This window comes from Lynx canadensis, chromosome A1 (assembly GCF_007474595.2).
Source record: "Lynx canadensis isolate LIC74 chromosome A1, mLynCan4.pri.v2, whole genome shotgun sequence".
Taxonomy (NCBI): Eukaryota; Metazoa; Chordata; class Mammalia; order Carnivora; family Felidae; genus Lynx; species Lynx canadensis.
In genome coordinates this window covers 176881678-176901315 of record NC_044303.2, presented here as the reverse complement: position 1 = coordinate 176901315, position 19638 = coordinate 176881678, and the positions used below count along the sequence as shown (strand labels likewise).

The window sequence follows — 19638 nt, the reverse complement described above, 5'->3', positions numbered from 1 at the left end:
ATAATAAAAGATTAGACTTAGTGGGATCAACTTGAAAGAAAATATTTGCCTTTATTTAAGAAACAGGAAAAAATCCACAATAGCTAAAAAGTGGAAGCAACTCACATGTCCATCTTCAAATGAATGGAGAAACAAAATGTGGCAAATACACACAGTAGAATGTTACCCTTAAAAAGGAAGGAAATTCCAACACATGCTACAGCATGGCTTAAGCTTGAGGACACTGTGCTAAGTGAATCAAGACCGTCACAAAAAGAAAAATACTGTATGACTCCACTTATATCAGGTATCTAGAGTAGTCAAATTTACAGAAACAAGGTAGAATGGTGGTTGCCAATGACTGGGGGAAGGGAGAATGGGGAGTTGTTAAATGGGTATGAAAAAGTTCTGGAGGTTGGGTACACAGCAATGTGAATATACTTAATGCTACTGGGCTTTACCCTCCATGGTTAGGAGGGTGAATTTTATGTATATTTTACCACGATTAAAAATAAGAAAAAAATCGGAAGAAAGGAGTAAACTTTTTTCTCTAATTTAGTTATGGCTGACGTCACCCGTAACTACTCAGTTCAGTTATACAAAGTGTTTATTGAGCACATTCTACATATAAGTACTCCTGAGGAGCAACCATCAGTTAAACAGTGCCTGTCCTCAAGAAGGAGTTTGCCCTCTACTAGAGTGTTGGTTAAGATACACGGCCACAAAAGAAACACTAATAGAATGAAACAGATCTCAGAGAAGGCAGTGCTTGGACTGGAACTTAAGGACAACAGAGTTTCTAACTAGCATGTTTTCCGGGAGCAGTATATACACAACGATGACCTAGTTTCCCGTATTACTGGTCAGAGCAAAAGCTTGGAATCGTGTTTGAAGAGTTGGTACAGATGTTAAAGATTATTGGTCCAACTTCCTATTTAATCCAAGAATCTATTCTGCTAAGTGAAGAAAGAAATCAGGACGTAATTCGAGGTAAGAAAACGTGGCTAGTGCAGGGAAACGGTGGACCATGATAAAAAATGCACTGGATTTAGGGAGGGGCGGAGTCCGGCGCGCGGGTCACGTGGGGGCGCGGGAGGCGGGTCTGTGTGCGCGCTGGTCACGCGGCCGGGTGTTGACACTTCCGGGTGGGACCAAAGTGAGGCGGCTGGGCAGGGGCTGGCAGGTTCCGCGACAACCATGGCGTATAACGGCCTCACGGTGCCTCTCATCGTGATGAGCGTGTTCTGGGGCTTCGTCGGCTTCTTGGTACCCTGGTTCATCCCTAAAGGTCCCAACCGGGGGTAAGTGCGCCAGGCCCGCCTTGGGAGGGACGCGCGGCGAGGACCGGCCAGGCAGGGCGGGGGAGGGGGCGACCTGCACCGGTCAGAGACCTTGGGGCGGCCCTGGACTCCAGAGTCAGGCCCCTATCTCCTGCAGCCCCCCAACGTCTTATCGCAGCAGCTTCCGTGTTCACCGGGCCGAGGGTGAGGAGGGTGACTTCCGACGGACCCTCCTTGGCAAGGGGTTTTAGGGAAATTTGTTCCCATCACGGGCCTGTCCGGGGAGGGCGCATCGGAAATAGGTTTATATCGACTCAAGGAGAAGTTGGGGTTTGTCTCTAGACGACTCTTCGCCCCTTTAGCCCTGCCCTCCACTCAAATGAGGCCTCGTTTGCCTAAACTTTAAAGGAAAGGATCAAATAAGACAGAAATGCCCTTTGTGCCTCACATGTTGTCGCAGTTGCACAGGACAAGCTTGTGCAGCAACGTTGAGCCCAGGCCTTGCATCTAGTGGGCGCCAGGTAGTTGGGGCCTGATCTAAAGCGAGATTAATTACCGAAGAGCAGGAGGTATTGTTTAGAAACCCCTGCGTCATACCTTTTGGAGAACGCTCCTGCGGCTTGTATTTTGAATGTACCAAGTTCTTAGAATGATGGACTAAGACTTTTCTCCTAGACTTCTTTGTTAATTAGAGCTTTGTAATCTATTTTGTAAGCATGAGATAGAGCCTTATCTTCGTAGGAGTTTTGGAACACCCTCTTTCTGGTTCCTCTTTTGCCTCTTAGTCATTTTTTCTCAGCACAAAATCACGTGGAATGAAACTTAGGCTGAAGACAGAGCTTGTCAGAAACGACCATCTCTTGCTTTATTCTTTGAAACAAATCGGTGGCTTTACAGTGCTTTGCATGCATAGGAGGCATTCAGTAACTATCCATTGAATGGATAAGTCTGTTGACTTTATTAAAGGAAAGAAAATGCCATTACTTCCTTAATATTTTGTGACCCAAACCCCATTTGCTGTCTGGGTACTTAGATTTGGTACTTATATCTACCTTGAAAGTCAGTCAATTTGTTTAAAGAGTTAAAATGGTAGATGAATTTCTATCATTTGGTGGTATTGGGTTTCCCCTTCCCCCTTCGCCCCCCATAACATCATTTATAGAGGGTCATCTCTCTAGCCTATAATAAATGATGCAGCGTGTCAGTTCTTGGGTTATTAAAACAATTTGTATTAACCAAATTTAATTTCTTAGACTTTTTTTCTTCTACTAGAGTTAAGGAACAACAAAGTACTTCTTTGTTGTGTTTCTTTCTTCAATTATTTCATTACCCTACTGTCTGCCTCTCCAGCCTAAATACTCAAAAAAGCGTTTACTAATGTGCTGGTAACAATGACCACTCCTTTCTCAAAGACCCCCATTTGGGACTCCCCATGCCCAGCCTTGGGACTTCATGCCGCTGCTCTTATCCAGGGTAATGAAATGCTTCTTGTAGTACATTGGACTACTCAGTTTCCAGCCCTAGTGTCATGATTCAGGTTTGACCTGCTAGTGATATGTTATCTGGGCCTGATTCACAGCCTCTACCCCAATCCTTGTGTTTCCTGCTCTTGGCAGGATTGAGCAGTTCTTAGAACACAAAGTATCTCTTAGGAGTTACTGTATTACACTTTGAGAAACACTGCCCCTAGCTGGATGATCCCTGTGACCTTGGACAATTTAGTTAACTTTTCAATGTTCCCATTTCCTTATTCTAAGGTGAAAATATTAGTACTGAATTAGTAGTAGTTCCCCTTTGTCTCCTGAAAGGTTGCAAATGGGGTTGTTGTTTTTTTTTTTTTTTTTTTTTTTTTTTGTACTGTGAAGTTTGATTGCTTCAAGGACTAGGTGAATTTTTAATCAGGAGAGCATTTCAGATTTCAAGGATTTAAAAATATCTTTGTTAAGGAGACAAGTAAAGGTGGCTGTGTGACAAGGGAAGAAGAGAGACTTTGATGTTAAATCCTTTCCCCCTGTAAGTCCCAAGCACATCAGAATGCAGAAAAATCTCTGTAAAACCTAAATCAAACCCCTTGTTCTCATTCTTTTCTACACTGAAAAAGGGCCAGGTGAAACCAAGTTTGTGTTTGGAATCAGCTTTCCTGACCATTCATGTTTTTTATGATTTCACTCTCTTCGGGAATCCACAGATGCTCTAAAAGCTTCGGTTTTTCACAGTGGCTCCTTTAGCAGTAGGTGTGTGGGGGGGGTGGGGGGGTTGGAGCTAGATCATAGGGACTTCAGTCAGCTCCAATTTTTTCAAACATACAGAACATTTTCAAACATAAAAGAATAGAGAGACTGCTGGATACCACCACTTGGATATAATTGGTAACATTCAAATTTGCTTTATATCTGTGAATATGTGTATGTGTGTGTATATACACACATATATAATTTTGCTGAACTGTTTGAAAGTAAATTGCAGTCATCATGATGCTTTACCCCTAAACACTTCAGCATGCAACAACTAAGTGGCATATTTGGAGACGATATTTTATGTATGCATGTATGTATGTAATCTCTACCCCCAGCATGGGGCTCGAATTCATGACCTCGAGATCAAGAGTTCCACGTTCTTCTGACTGAGCCAGCCAGGCACCCCTGAAGGCGGGGGAGCAGGGGGGCTTTTGCTATGAAACTATTAAGCAGGTAACACAGAAGAGACTCAGCTGTTTTCAGCTCTCTGAAATGGTCTTTGGGGAAGACAGAAGATACACGGATTCCAGGTTGAGGCAGAGGGATGGAAGAAAATGAGCAAAAGCTTGGCATGGAGAATAGTAAACCTGACGTGTTTTGGGGGACAGTGAGGCCCCCTGCGTTTGGGAATGAAAGGTTGCTGTTTGAAAGTGGAGAGTGGTGAGGATGAGTGGAGGGAACTGATGACAGGTGAGGAGCCAGACTTGATGGTGTAGATCTTCACACATTTTTAAGTTTTTGTGTTTATTTTGAGAGAGAGCGTACTTGAGTGCGAGCAGGGGAGGGACACACAGAGAGGGAGAGAGAATCCCAGGCTGGTTCCTCGCTGTCAGCAAGGAGACTGATGTGGGGGCTTGATCTCACGAACGGCGAGATCATGACCTGAGCTGAAACCAAGATGTTTAACTGACTGAGCCCCCCGCCCCACCCAGGCACCCCTTCAAGCATTTTTATTCTGCAGTTGGCAAAGTTTTGTAGCACAAACTCTCATGCATACTTATTTATGTATTAGAAGCATAATGTGTCAGTTACTTTGAAGAATGTGCCTTCAAAATATATCCGGAGTCTGACCAGTCCTCCCTACCTGTGCTACCAGCCTGGTCCATGGGATTATTGCAGTTCCCTCCCCGACTGGTTTCTCAGCTTTTTCCCTCTGCCTCTTTCCCCCCAGGTTGTTTCCACTCTGGAGAGATTCTCTCAGAATCGGAATCAGATTTTGTCAGTCCTGTTCTCAGATCCCTCCAAATAGCTTTCCTTTTCCTTTAGAAGCTACCAAAACACTGCTCTTTATCCTCCTGAGTGTCAGAAATTGCAGAACTACAGTTGATCTATTTTGAAGGTGTTTCCAATTCTTGTCTATATTCTCCCCTCCCCTGACTTCACTTCCTACTAGCCTCCCGTGGCTCTGCTCAGCCCCTCGGGCCTCTGTCCTGTTTTAACTCCTGGTACCCTAGAGCCTCTGCATTCGCTATTGCTCCTGTCTGGAACATTCCCTCACCTCCTTCAGGACTGACTTGCCGGGTCCTACCCTCTTGAAAATTGCAGCCATAGTGGGTGCCTGGGTGGCTCAGTCATCAAGCATCCTGTTTCGGCTCAGGTCATGATCTCATGGCTCATGAGTCCGAGCCCCTCTGTGCTGACAGCTCAGAGCTTGGAACCTGCTTTGGATTCTGTGTCTCCCTTGCTCTCTGCCCCTCCCCCACTCACTCTCACTCTCTCCCTTCTTCAGAAATAAATAAACAAACATTTAAAAAAATTAGAAAATTGCAACCACAACCTCCAACCCCTGTATACCCTTATTCTCCTTTCTTGCTTTAGTTTTCTCCATTAGCACTTACTGACCATCTGGCATACTAATGGTACATAAATAAATAGTTCTTGATGTGTCTGACTTCGGCTCAGGTCATGATCTCGCAGTTCATGGGTTCGAGCCCCACTCTGTGCTGACAACTTGGAGCCTGGAGCCTGCTTCAGATTCTGTCTCTCTCTCTCTCTCTCTCTCTTCCCCTCCCCTGCTCATGCTATCTCTCTCAAAAATAAACATGAAAAAAAATAGTTCTTGTTTATTGTTTACCTTGTTTGTTGTCTTTCTCCCCCACTATTATGTAAACTTTACCAGAATAGGGGTTGTCATCCATTTTGTTTACTCCTCTTTCCCCAGAGCCTGGTACATACTGGATTCTCATTGAAAATCTGCTGAATGATGGGGCGCCTGGGTGGCGCAGTCGGTTAAGCGTCCGACTTCAGCCGGGTCACGATCTCGCGGTCCGGGAGTTCGAGCCCCGCATCAGGCTCTGGGCTGATGGCTCAGAGCCTGGAGCCTGTTTCCGATTCTGTGTCTCCCTCTCTCTCTGCCCCTCCCCCGTTCATGCTCTGTCTCTCTCTGTCCCAAAAATAAATAAACGTTGAAAAAAAAAATTAAAAAAAAAAAATCTGCTGAATGAATGAATGGATGTGCCAATATTAACCACAGAAAGTACACATGCACACACACAACTTCTAAAGGATGAGTTAAAAATACGATAAATGGGAGTTCTGATATTTGCTTCTTGCATCCTAGAAGATAGTCTTGCTTATTCTGTGGGGTGTGGAGACCCCCTTTTTGGAAATTACTCCTATGGATGATGGAGAGTATTGAAAGATGGTCAGCTGTAGAGTGATGTGATGAAAAGAATATTTTAGGGGCACCTGGGTAGCTCAGTCATTTGAGCTTCTGACTTCGGCTCGGGTCAGGATCTCACAGTCCATGAGTTCGAGCCCCACGTCGGGCTCTGAGCTGACAGCTCAGAGCCTGGAGCCTGTTTCAGATTCTGCGTCTCCCTCTCTCTCTGCCCCTCCCCCGCTCATGCTCTGTCTCTCTCTGTCTCTCAAAAATGAATAAACGTCAAAAGAATTAAAAAAAAAAAAAGTATTTTAGAAAGATGACTCTGAAGTGATTGTGATAGGATGAAAGGGAAGGAAGAAAGTTTTGAATCTTATAGCATTTGGTGACGGAGGGTGAAGGGGAGGTGTGAGCAGAAAGATGACAGATTTGTGGAGTGGGTGGGATGGGTGGAAATGACAGAGCTTCTTCTGGGGAGTAGGGAATTGGGAAGAGGATATCATGAGTTCAGTTGTTTAAATGTTGAGATTCAGCTGATCAGAGATCCAGATTTAACTATTTTCAGACGGGACTGGAGATGGGGAGAGGTCAACATTAGAAAGTTTGTTTACTTATTTACTTATTTATTAAAAAAAATTTTTTTTGAAGAATCCTCTTTTTTTCTTTGTGAACCCATGCAGTTCTGATATTTTTTAAAGTTTACTTATTTTTAGTAATCTCTGCCCCCAACGTGGGGCTTGAACTCACAACCCTGAGATTAAGAGTCCCATGTTCTTTCGACTGAGCCAGCCAGGTGCCCCCTAGAAAGTCATATAATTTTTTTTAATGTTTGTTTGTTTGTTTTTTAACGTTTATTTATTTTTGAGACAGAGAGAGACAGAGTGTGAGCAGGGGAGGGTCAGAGAGAGAGGGAGACAAAGAATCCGAAACAGGCTGCAGGCTCTGAGCGGTCAGCACAGAGCCCGACGCGGGGCTCGAACCCACGGACCACGAGATCATGATCTGAGCCGAAGTCGGAGGCTTAACCGACTGAGCCACCCAGGCGCCCCCTTTTTAATGTTTGTTTATTTTGAGGAAGGGAGAGAAAGACAAGAGTGTGAGTGGGGGGGGGGGCAGAGAGAGAGGGAGACCCAGAATCTGAATCAGGCTCCAGACTCCAAGCTGTCAGCACACACCTTGATGTGGGGCTCAAACTCACAAAGTGGGAGATCATGACCTGAGCTGAAGCTGGACGTTTAACTGACTGAGCCACCCAGGCACCCCTAGAAAGTCATATTTTTAAAAGTATAGTGTCGGGGTGGCTGGATGGCTCATATGGTTAAATGTCTGACTCTTGATTTCTGCCCAGGGCATGATCTCATGGTTGGTGAGATCAAGGCCCACATTGGGCTCTGCGCTGACAGCACAGAGCCTGCTTGGGATTCTCTGTCTCTGCCTTCCTCTGACTCTCTCTTCCCTACTCACCAAGTTCTCTCTCTCTGTCACAATAAATAGTAAATGAATATGTTTTTATTTTTTTTTTTTTAATTTTTTTTTTCAACGTTTATTTATTTTTGGGACAGAGAGAGACAGAGCATGAACGGGGGAGGGGCAGAGAGAGAGAGAGACACAGAATCGGAAACAGGCTCCAGGCTCTGAGCCATCAGCCCAGAGCCCGACACGGGGCTCGAACTCACGGACCGCGAGATCGTGACCTGGCTGAAGTCGGATGCTTAACCGACTGCGCCACCCAGGCGCCCCTGAATATGTTTTTAAAAAAAACCTGTAAAGTAAAATACAAGTATAGGGTCATTTCATTGAAAACTACCAAAAATGAAGTTTCTTGGATGTCAAAACTAATTGTCACTGCAGCCTTTTGTGTTCAGTTTAGATGGGTTTGGGATTAGCCATCTAGACTCTGGCCTGGATACATATCCCTTTAAATAAAAATGTTAATTACTTAAACCTCTACCTAGTACAGTCTATTGATGTTTGAACAGATTTAGATCACTTTTCTTGGTGCACAGTCCTTGCCAGTTTGATAACTTGGGATGGAGGCTTAAACCATCCTGCAGTGTCTGCTTAGTTTGCTGGTTATCTAATGATGTTTTGTTTTGTTTTGTTTTTAGAGTTATCATCACCATGCTGGTAACCTGTTCAGTTTGCTGCTATCTCTTGTAAGTACGTTTCTCTTGTGAGTAGCTTTTTTCCCAAGATAACAGGAAGTTATTCTTGGTATTTATAATGTGTGTGATTGAAAAATAAATTCGTGGGGGCACCTGGGTGGCTCAGTCAGTTAAGCGTCCGACTTAGGCTCAGGTCATGATCTCACAGTTCGCGGGTTCCAGCCCCTCGTTGTCTCTGTCCTGACAGCAGGCTCAGAGTCTGGAGCCTGCTTCGGATTCTGTATCTTCCTCCTTCTCTGCCCCTCCCCTGCTCACACTCTGTCTCTCTCTCTCTCCTTCAAAAATAAATAAACACTAAAAAAAAAAAAGAGAAAAAAATTTGTGGAACATGATTGTTGTGAAACTTTTACAGTTTTGTGTCATTGGAGCTGTTCCCTTATGTAACATCTAGAAATAGTATCCTAAGATGGAAAAGAACACACTTTGCTGCTGCTCAGTACATTTACATAAAAACTGTACAGATGCTTTGTTCTTCTGGCAATACAAGTGTAACTTATTTGGCACAAATTGAAATCTTATAATTAGCCAGAAATTGCCTTTGTACTACTTTATACTTTACTGTTGTGAGGAGTTTAGGCGTACTCGTTTTGTTTAAATATCTCACTCTGAAGCCAGTAGCCATTCTTTATTATGACTTATTTGATGAACAGGAGTTGAGCTAGAATTGCAATCAAGATAATTAAAAAAAAAATTTTTTTTTTCAACGTTTATTTATTTTTGGGACAGAGAGAGACAGAGCATGAACGGGGGAGGGGCAGAGAGAGAGGGAGACACAGAATCGGAAACAGGCTCCAGGCTCTGAGCCATCAGCCCAGAGCCCGACGCGGGGCTCGAACTCACGGACCGCGAGATCGTGACCTGGCTGAAGTCAGACGCTTAACCGACTGCGCCACCCAGGCGCCCCTAAGATAATTTTTTTAACATACTGTATCAAAGTATGGTAATAACACCTAGTCGAAGAGGTAACATAGTTTATATAAATTGTTGTTTGAAAGCTATTTTAAGATATGTAAGTTAATTCCTCAACATATATTTTTGGAATACCAACGAGGATTCTTTTTTTTTTTTTTTTTTTAATGTTTATTTTTTGAGAGACATAGAGCACAAGTTGGGGAGGGGCAGAGAGAGGAGACACAGAATCCGAAGCAGGCTGCAGGCTCCGAGCTGTCAGCACAGAGCCCGATGTGGGGCTCGAACTCCCAAACCATGAGATCGTGACCTGAGCCAACATTGGATGCTTAACCGACTGAGCCACCCAGGCGCCCCGCTAACGAGGATTCTTAATCCTCATGAGTGTCGGCAATGGCAGACCTGTAATTGAACTATTGTAAAGAGGTTTCCAATGCTTGTCTACATTCTCCCCTTCCCTGAAGTACGGAATGAGTCAAGCCCCAGAAAAAACTGAGTATTAATCAGTTTGTGGAAAGAATGACCATTTCAAATGTATTCAAAGGCCGTATGGTTTCTTTTTTTTTTTCATTGAGGGCTATCTCACATACCATAAAATTCATCCTCTTACTGACTTCTTTTTAGAGTTTAGAACCAAAGGTTATCTTTTCTTAAAGAGATCTCTGTAGCTTCCCGAGACTTCTTTATATGGGAAGTGTCAGTGTTGGTGGAACTGTTTAGTGCCCACAAGAGGGAGGAAACGGCAGTTCTGATCATGTGATGAAAAGCCATGGTTCTTTGTGACTCTGAATCTGTGCATTTATTTCCTAGGGCTTTTGCACTAAGGTTTTTCAAAGAGGTTTGTGGGGATGACCCAGTTCTAGTTGTTGGCATAGATCAAAATTTGCTCCTGACAACAAGTCATTACCATGAATTTTAGCTATGTGGCCATTCAGTCACTTGTTGGAGTGCAACTTGAAGCGTTTAAAGCTCATTTGCTAAATGATGATGGTATTGTTTGACTGCCTCAACCTTAGGGCGTAGTCGATGAGGCTTTCAACAGTTGGCATGTTTAGTCTGTATTTTTCTAGTTAAAAAGGTAAATGGCTTCGTGGTGCCTGGGTAGCTCAGTTGGTTGAACATTAGACTCTTGATTTTGGTTCAGGTCATGATCTCAGTTGGTTGAACATTCGACTCTTGATTTTGGCTCAGGTCATGATCTCACCATCATGAGCTTGAGCCCCACATCAGGCTCTGTACTGAGTGTGGGACCTGCTTAAGATCCTCTCTCCCTCTGCCTCTCTCCCCTGCTCGTGCTCTCTCTCTCTAAAATAAAATTAAAAAAAAAAAATAAAAAAAAAATAAAAAGGTAAAAGGCTTTTTTAGGTGCTATAGCTCAGTTTCCAGAATGAAAGAATGGAGAATTCTTATACCAGCTGTTTTTAGCTTTAAAGAGTGAAGAAGTACATACGTCATCAGAATTTCTCATTTTTGTAAGGGTGATTGAGTTTCAGTCTATACCACTGAATCTCCTAACGCAATCTCAACAAGGGAGCTGTTTTTCAGTCCAGGAGCCAAGGAGTGGTCAAAAGGCCTTTGTTTTTTCTTCCTTTGAAGATCTCTGCTACTTGAGCCGCAAGTTTGGTAGTAGGGTTTTAAAAATGAGAAAATTACTGCACAGAAGAAAGACTGGGGATTAAGAAGATGGGGCAGAAATGTTTTATAACTTTCTGGTCCTCCGTCGTGTGTGAAACTTGCTTAATTTTCATATAATGTTTTCTTTTTTTTAATGCTTATTTTTAAGAGAGCGAGCATGAATGGGGGAGGGGCAGAGAGAGGTGAGGGGCAGGGGATCTGAAGTGGGCTCTGTGCTGATAGAGAGCCCAGTGCCAGGCTCGAACTCTGAGCCCAAGGTGAGCGCTTAACTGACTGGGCCACCCAGGTGCCTCTCATAATATTTTCTTTAAAACAAACAAGAAGCCTTTCCAATCATTTCCATGCCTCTTATTTTCATTTTCAAGTGTAAAATGAATAACTGGACTTGGTTGGAAATTATACATCTTTGGAGTCTTAATGACTCAGATGAGAAGTATCTGTGAGCCTTTACCTCTTGCTGTCCAGATTTTTTCCTTTGTCCCAAACATATGGGTGACTTCTCTGTTGACAGTGGATTAGTTCTGTCATCAGTGTATTAAACATAGCACACAGTGTTCTAACATTAAATGTTAGAAATGTCCAGAAAGGAGGCCATTGTATGGGGAAATGGGCTGTCTAGCGTAGACTTTATGAAATTGGTTTTTTTCTTTTGTTTCTTTGAAACCCGATCATCATATATCCTAGTTAGCAAAATAGCTGCCTGGAACATGGGTGAATAACTTGAATTCAAATCCCAAATACTTTATTCCACAAAGGGACAGGATTCTGTAATAAATTTGAAATTTAAAGACAACTTCACTGTATATGTTTTTGAAACTACCTCTTGAAATAAGAGACACCCAAACTGGATTTCCTAAGCAAAGTCACATTTTTGAAATACGTTCATGGACTTCTACATTGCCTTCGGTTTATGGCGCTTTTTTTCTCTTTCCAGTTTGTTTATGGTTTAAGGTTAGATTCGTGGGGCGTGACTTGTTTGAGCTCTGAAAAATCAGGATCTCTGCCAGTACAACCAGTTTGTGTTAACAGTTGACCAGAGGAATGTCTGAATGTTATACATCTGGTTCCCTCTTTGAGGCACAAGGTCACTTTTGTTCCTTAAGCATACAATCCTGTTAGTTACTGTTCCATACTTTCTCTTGGTCTTAGGTTAGTTTTTAATGTTGAATTATGCATGTAGCTTCCCTGGAATCACAAAACTTAACATCTTCAGGGTAAATTAGAAATTCAGTACTGCATTATGAAGATACAATTGCTTCTTGGAAAACATGCTATATCTTTAGCACTTGACTAATTGTACATCTCACCCGCAGAGTGATACACAAAAAGAAATAGTGACCAAAAGGCAGGAGTCCTTGTTTTTTTTAGGATGAATAGTATGTGGCCTGTTTATGTGGTAGTATGGTTATGTGAGTTTTATTTTATTTTTATTATTTTCAATATTTGTTTGTTTTTGAGAGAGAGAGAGAAACAGAGCGTGAGGAGGGGAGGGGCAGAGAGAGAGGGAGACAGAATCCGAAGCGGGCTGCAGGCTCTGAGCTGTTGGCACACACTGCCTGATGCGGGGCTCGAACTCACAAGCCGTGAGATCATGACCTGAGCTGAAGTAGGATGCTTAACTGACTGAGCCACCCAGGCGCCCCCTCAGCATGTTTATTTAGAGCCTACTGTGTGCCAAGCACTGGATGTATAGCAGTGAAGAAACAAGACAGACATATCCCCCTGCCCTCTTTAATGAGGGGAGACAGTAAACAAATAGCCAGAGAGACCCCAGTCGCTTACCAAAGTAGTTCCTTCATCTGCTTATTCCCACAAGCCCCTATTCTGTGACTTCAGACGAGTCCCCCTCACTCACTCCCCCAGCCGCCTAATACTGCCCATTGCACAAGGACCTACACAGCCTACAGGAGCTTTGCCCAGCCTGTCCAGGGATGTGCACATCCACAGCTGAGCATAGCCTTGCTTTGGTCCTGGCTCTAGAGCCAGTTTGAGTACAAGATGTGATCACCTCCCAAAGTGTTCCACTTTGGTTTCCAACCAAGTAGCCACAAGCTGGTCAGTTTCTGGGATGTGCTATATATGTGTGTGTGTATATATGTATATATATCTGTGTGTGTGTATATATATATATGTACATATATATATATAGTCTTGAACTTTATGTACGTATATACTTTATATACATGTATATACTTTATATATATACTGTATGTATATATACTTTATATATACTGTATATGTACTTTATATATATTATGTATATACTTTATATATATATACCTTATATATAATATATATATATAATGTATATATACATGGTCTTGAACTTTTAAAACGTACTGTATGCTCTTTACAAAAATTAAGGGCATAGAACAATGCATCTTCATTTGTCTACCCACCTGTCACTCACCTTCAAAAATTATCCACTCACAGCCAATCTTGTTTCATCCCCACACACTTCCCCTCTCCACCCCAGATTATTTTGAAGCAAATTCCAGACATATATATATTTCAGTATATATGTCTAAAGGATAATCATTCTTTTTTCATGTAATAACTACAATACTATTATTATCACAGAAAAAGTTAATTCCTTTATATCATCACATATATTTAAATTTCCCTAGTTGTCTCATTAGTTATTTTACATTTTGTTTGAATGAAGATGCTTGTAAAGACCACACATTGTAACTGGTAGATGTGCCTGTCAAGTCTGTGTCAGTTTCTTCTCCATTTCTCTTTCTTTTTTCTTGCACGTTTTAATAGGAAAAAACTGGGTTGTTTGTCCCATAGTTCTCCAGAGAATGGTCCTTGTTAATTGCATACCTGTAGTATTGTTTAACATATTCTTCTTTCTTCTGTATTTCCTATAAGTTGGTGGTCGTATCTAGGGGCTAGATCACATTCAGGTTCAATTTTTGATAAGTCTATTTCGTAAATGGTGTTGATGCTTTCATCAGGGGGTACATAACGTCTCAGTTTTCTTTGTGTTGTTGGAATCATTGGCAATATTCTGTTTCTGTAATCTATTTATTCATTAGCTAGAATACATCCATAAATATTTACTTACTCAACTGTTTCATTATCCAGATAGCTAAAAACTGTTCATAAAGGAAAGCTAGGTTATATGTCTGGTTTTCTCTTTACTTACCCATTTGCAAAATAATGAATTGTGTTCCCTAGCATCTTCTGAGGATGAACAATAAGTTTTGTTTTGTGTTGGTATCATTATGATCTGATACATTTAAACATATTTGATGTATTTCAACCCAGTATAATTAAACTTTGTTGATGTTCAAATTGTCCCATTTTTGGCCAGAGGAAGCACGTGTTTTATTTGGCCTTCTGTTAGCTGGCTGTTAGTCTCTGTCTTCACCTCTAGCTTTTGAAGCTCCTTCAGGAGCTTTTTTTATAGGTGGACTGTCTGTCTCTGTCATCTCCAAAGATGAGATCAGATGAAACAGGTCCTAGGAGGGTGTGTGATTTGGGAAGGTTGTATTTGACTTTATAGATACATAGAGTTTTTTAAAAATTGCAAGTTTTTTTTATTTTTGAAAGAAAGAGAGAGAAAATATGAGCAGGAGAGGGGCAGACAGAGAGGGAGACACAGAATCTGAAGCAGGCTCCAGGCTCCGAGCTGTCAGCACAGAGCCTGACTTAGGGCGCGAACTCCCAAATCCTGAGATCATGACCTGAGCTGAAGTGGAATGCTTAACTGACTGAGCCATCCAGGCGCCCTTAGATGCAGATTTTTTAATTTTTTAAAAAATTTTTTTAATGTTTTATTTATTTTTGACAGACACAGAGAGACAGAGCATGAGTGGGGGAGGGGCAGAGAGCGAAGGAGACACCGAATCTGAAGCAGGCTTCAGGCTCTGAGCTGTTAGAACAGAGCCTGACATGGGGCTCGAATCCACAAACTGTGAGATCGTGACCTGAGCCGAAGTTGGACGCTTAACTGATTGAGCCACCCAGGTGCCCTGGGCTTTTTATTTTGTATTTATTTATTTTTATTGCCAGTTTGTTTTCATAGTACAGGTACTCTGTTGTTGCTGCATCATTGGTTGGAAAGATTTTCCTTTCTCCTTTAAACTGCTTTGGCATCTTTGTTCAAAATGATTTGACCATATATGTGTGAGCCTACTTCCAGATGATCTGTTGGTTGATCTCTTTGTCTAGCCTTATCACAATACCACATTCTCTTGAATATTTATTTTTACATTAAAATCAAAAAGTTGAAGTCCTTAATGTTTTTTCTTTAAGATTATTTGGCTATTCTAAAATAGCCATATAGATTTTAGAATAGTCTAGTCAGTTTCTACCAAAAAAAGCCTGTTGATTTTAGTTGGTGTTGTGTTTAATCTATAGATCAATTTGGAGAGAACTGACATTTTAATAGTACCAAGTCTTCTAATCTTTAACATGGTGTATTTTTCCATGTACTTAGGTTTTCTTTTATTTATTTCCTTACTTCTCCTGAATTTGGGTTTAATTTGCTCTTTTTTAACTTCTTTTTTTTTATTTTTTAATTTACATCAAGTTAGTTAGCATATAGTGCAACAATGATTTCAGGGGTATTTCCAGTGGTTCATCCCAACAAGTGTCTTCCTTAATGCCCCTTCCTCATTTAGTCCATCCCTCCACCTGCAACCCTCAGTTCTCTGTATTTAAGAGTCTCTTATGTTTTGTCCCCCTCCCTGTTTTTATATTATTTTTGCTTCTCTTCCTTTATGTTCATCTGTTTGGTATCTTAAATTCCACATATGAGTGAAGTCATATGATATTTGTCTTTCCCTGACTGACTGATTTCGCTCAGCATAATGCTGCCTAGTTCCATCCATGTTGTTGTAAATGGCAAGGTTTCATTTTTTTTTTTTTTTGGTTGCCCAGTAATACTGCATTGTATGTATCTACCACATCTTCTTTATCCATCCATCTGGGGATGGACATTTGGGCTCTTCCCATACTTTGGCTGTTGTTGATAGTGCTAAGTGGACACTTAAATGATTTTAAACCTTTGTTCTTTTTAAAATGTGTGCAGTTAATTCAGTAGAATTCCCTCTAAGCATTACTTTAGCCACAGCCTACAAATTTTGGTGACACTGTATTTTTCATTAATTTTTAAATATTTGGCACTTTCTTTTTTTTTTTTAATATGAAATTTATTGTCAAATTGGTTTCCATACAACACCCAGTGCTCATCCCAACTATTTGGCACTTTTCTAGATATCTTATCAGAAGATATACTCTGGGGGGTGCCTGGGTGTCTCAATGGGTTGAGTGCCTGACTTCAGCTCAGGTCATGATCTCTCTGTTCATGGGTTTGAGCCCCACATCTGGCTCTGTGCTGACAGCTCAGAGCCTGGAGCCTGCTTCAGACTCTGTCTGCCTCTCTCTTTGCCCCTCCCCCACTCATTCATTTTCTCTCTCTCTGTCTCTCTCTCTCTCTCTCTCTCTCTCTCTCAAAAATAAATAAACATTAAAAAAAAGAAGATATGCTTTGTAAGATTCCAAATCTTTTGCACTTGGGTTTGTTTTATGACCCAGCAGAAGAGTTTATCATTATAATCATATCATGTGCACTTCAAAAGTGTATATTTTGAAGTTAAGTGTGGTGTGTTTTATAAACATCAGGTCAAGGTAGTTCAAATCTTCTATAGCTTTATTGGGTTTTTTTGTCACTATTATTAATTCTTGAAAGAGGGTGTTAAAGTCATCAGCTATGGTAGATTTTTCTATTTCTCTTTTTAATTCTTTCTACTTTTGTCTTACATGTTTTGAAGCTCAGTTATTAGGAGCATACACATTTATGATGATGTCTTCTCAGTAAATTGACATTTTATCATTATAAGGTATCCCTTTTTATCCTTGGTGATACTCCTTGACTTGATTTTTACTTTATCTGATGCTGATAATCGTACCACCTTTCTTGTGCATTATATCTGTCTTTATATTCAGAAAGTGCCTTTTTGCAGGCAGATATAGCTCAGTCTTATTTTTTATCCATTCTGACTGCCTTGGCCTTTTAGAGTTCCTTATTTTTGTACATTTGAGTTTCTTTTTTAAAAAAGTTTATTTTGAGAGAGGAAGCATGAGTGGGGGAGGGGCAGAGAGAGAGAATCCCAAGCAGGCTCTTCACTGTCAGTGCAGAACCTGATGCGGGGCTCAAACTCATGAACTGCAAGAGCATGACCCAAGGCAAAGTCAGACACTCAGTTGACTGACTGAGCCACCCAGGCGCCCCTGTAGATTTGAGTTTCTATCTGATATCCCTTTAGTCTGAAGAATTTCCTGTAGTATTTGTTGTAGGACAGGTATGCTGATACATGTTTACTAATCTTTCATTTACCTAGAAATATCTTTCTTTCATGTTCATTTTTTGAAGGATAGTTTTTCTAGATATAGAATTCTGAATTGACAGGATTTTTCTTTTCTTTTAGCTGACTTTAAAGATGCTTTTCTATTGTCTTCTGACCTCCATTATTTCTGCTGAGAAGTCAGCTCTAATTTGAATAATTATTCCTCTTTATACGTTCTTTTTCCTTTGGATGTTATCAAGATTTTCTCTTTATCTTTGGTTTTCAGCAGGTTGAATATGATGTGTGTAGGTGTAGTTTTCTTTGAATTTATTCTGATTGAAGTTTGCTAAGCTATATGAATCTGTAAGTTAAGTTAATGTTTTCCATCAAATTGAGAAATTTTCTGCCTGTATTTCTTCTATTTTTTTCTACTGTGTTCTTTTTCTTCTGACAACTCCAGTTGTACCTATGTTTGTTTGATTTTTTTTTTTTTATTTTCTGACATTCCCAATCTGTTCATTCTTTATAGCCAAATTTTCTTTTAAGTCCTTAAACACATTTATGATAACTGCTGTAAAGTCATTGTTTTTTAACTACAACATCTGTATCATTTTGGAATCAGCTTCTGTTGATCCCTTTGTTCTTGACTGCTGATTAGATTTCTTATGTTTTTGCATGACTGTTTTTTACTAAATATGGGATATTGTAGATGACAGAGACTCTGGATTCTACTTTGTTTCTCTGAGAGAGGTTAAATTTTGTTGTAAAAAACAGTGAAATTATTAATTGATCACTTTAAACTTGTGAATGGTTGGTTTTATACTTTGTTGGGGCAGATCTATGTCAGTTTTGCCTTTAGATTAGAATGAATTCTCCATTAAAGTGTGGCCCTTCTGGTTCTGGAATTTCAGTGGAAAATCTGAGTGTTCTAACTTCAGATTCCGAACCCTCTCTCTCCTGTGGTAGGCAGCAGCTGAAATTTCCCCAACATCCTTTCAGACTTCCAGGTGTTTTCCACAGCCCTTTTCCCAGAACATACACGGTTCAGGGATCTGCTAAGGGGTTAAGGGAAATTTATACACAGACTTCGGGGCTCCCCTTTTTGGCACCTCCTTTTTGAGATTTCCTTCTTTAATTTCCAGCTGCCCTGGCAGCTCTGAACTTCATCTTTCGATACCCCAAGCCAGTAAGACTGCAGCCTTTTTCTTGAGCTTCAGTTATTTATCTTGCTCCACACATGGACTAGACAATGTTCTCAGGAGAAATGCTGTAAAAAGGTACTAGTGTGGCCTCCTTTCAAGGATTGAATCCCCTCCAGGTTCTGCCTGTGTTTGGACATTCTCTAGTATTATCAAATGGTTATTTTTCATATTTTATTCAGGGTTTATAATCACTTTCTGTAGGATGAGTGTGATACAAGTTACTCTGCCGTACCAGACCAGAATTGCACCAACTGACTTTTTTATTTTCAGGTATTCTATTTTTCATTTCTGTAGGTGTTTGTTTTGCTGCTTTTACAAGTTTTGCTTTTCCTTCCTCCCTTCCTCATTTCTCCCTGCACATATTCAGACTTCTTTCTCGAAACATAGTAGACAGTTTATTTATAGTCCACATCTGATCATTCCCATATATGATGTCCTTGCGGATCTGTGTCAACTCTCTGCTGTAACTTTGGTCCCTCTCACTCATGTGCCATATGCATTTAATTATATTTGACTGCCATCTATTCATTTCCCGTATGATGTCTTTGAGGCACTTGCTATGAGAGTGGGCTTCTGCAGAAAGGATTTATATCACTTCTGCCAAGTGCCAAAGGCCATCACCACTGTGGGATCAAATTAAGTAAAATTCTTGTTATGTGGGGTTTTTTTTTTTAAACAATATAATACCAATTTGAGTTACACACCTTCATTAAGGCTCATTTGCAGTGGCAGTTTTTCTCCTTCCTTCTTGATGGTTATATTTGAGACAGTTGATTTTCCTAGCATTCTTCTTCAGGGGTTCTGTCTGATATATCCTTACCTTGAGATAGAGCCCTTGAGCATGTATTAGATTCTCTACCTTAAGTGGGCTTGGGCTTTGTCTACTGTTTCCCATGCCCTGGGAGGTGTGAAAATAAAAGCTCAAGTTCATCTGGTTTAGTCTGTTGCCCTCAAGGTGTGGAAAGCAACCTGTAATCACTTCATTTTCCCCTCTGGTACTTGCCTTCACTTAGTTTTTTTGGCCTGAGAACTGCTTACATGTCTATCATGGATATGTTAGAAATAGTTGGATATAGGGGCACCTGGGTGGCCCAGTATGTTAAGCGTCTGACTTCAGTTTGGGTAATGATCTCGCGGTTCGTGGGTTCAAGCCCTGCGTTGGGCTTGGTGCTGCCAGTGCAGAGCCTGGAGCCTTCTTTGGATTCTGTGTCTCATGGTCTCTCTGCTCCTCCTCCGCTTGTGCTCTTGTCTCTTTCTGTCTCTCAAAAATAAATAAATGTTAAAACACACACACACACACACACACACACAAAAATAGTTGGATATCTTG

The 19638-nt window shown here is 41.1% G+C and overlaps 1 protein-coding gene across 1 annotated transcript in view; it reads left to right on the top strand.

Moving 5' to 3' along the window:
• The first annotated feature begins 1102 nt into the window (after positions 1 to 1102).
• Positions 1103 to 19638, top strand: part of ATP6V0E1 (ATPase H+ transporting V0 subunit e1) — a 33862-nt gene continuing 15326 nt past the window's right edge. The window contains exons 1-2 of the mRNA XM_030327554.1: positions 1103 to 1280; positions 8207 to 8254. Coding sequence (XP_030183414.1) covers positions 1177 to 1280; positions 8207 to 8254 — 152 coding nt within the window. The 5' untranslated portion in view covers positions 1103 to 1176. The remainder of the gene's footprint in view (positions 1281 to 8206; positions 8255 to 19638) is intronic.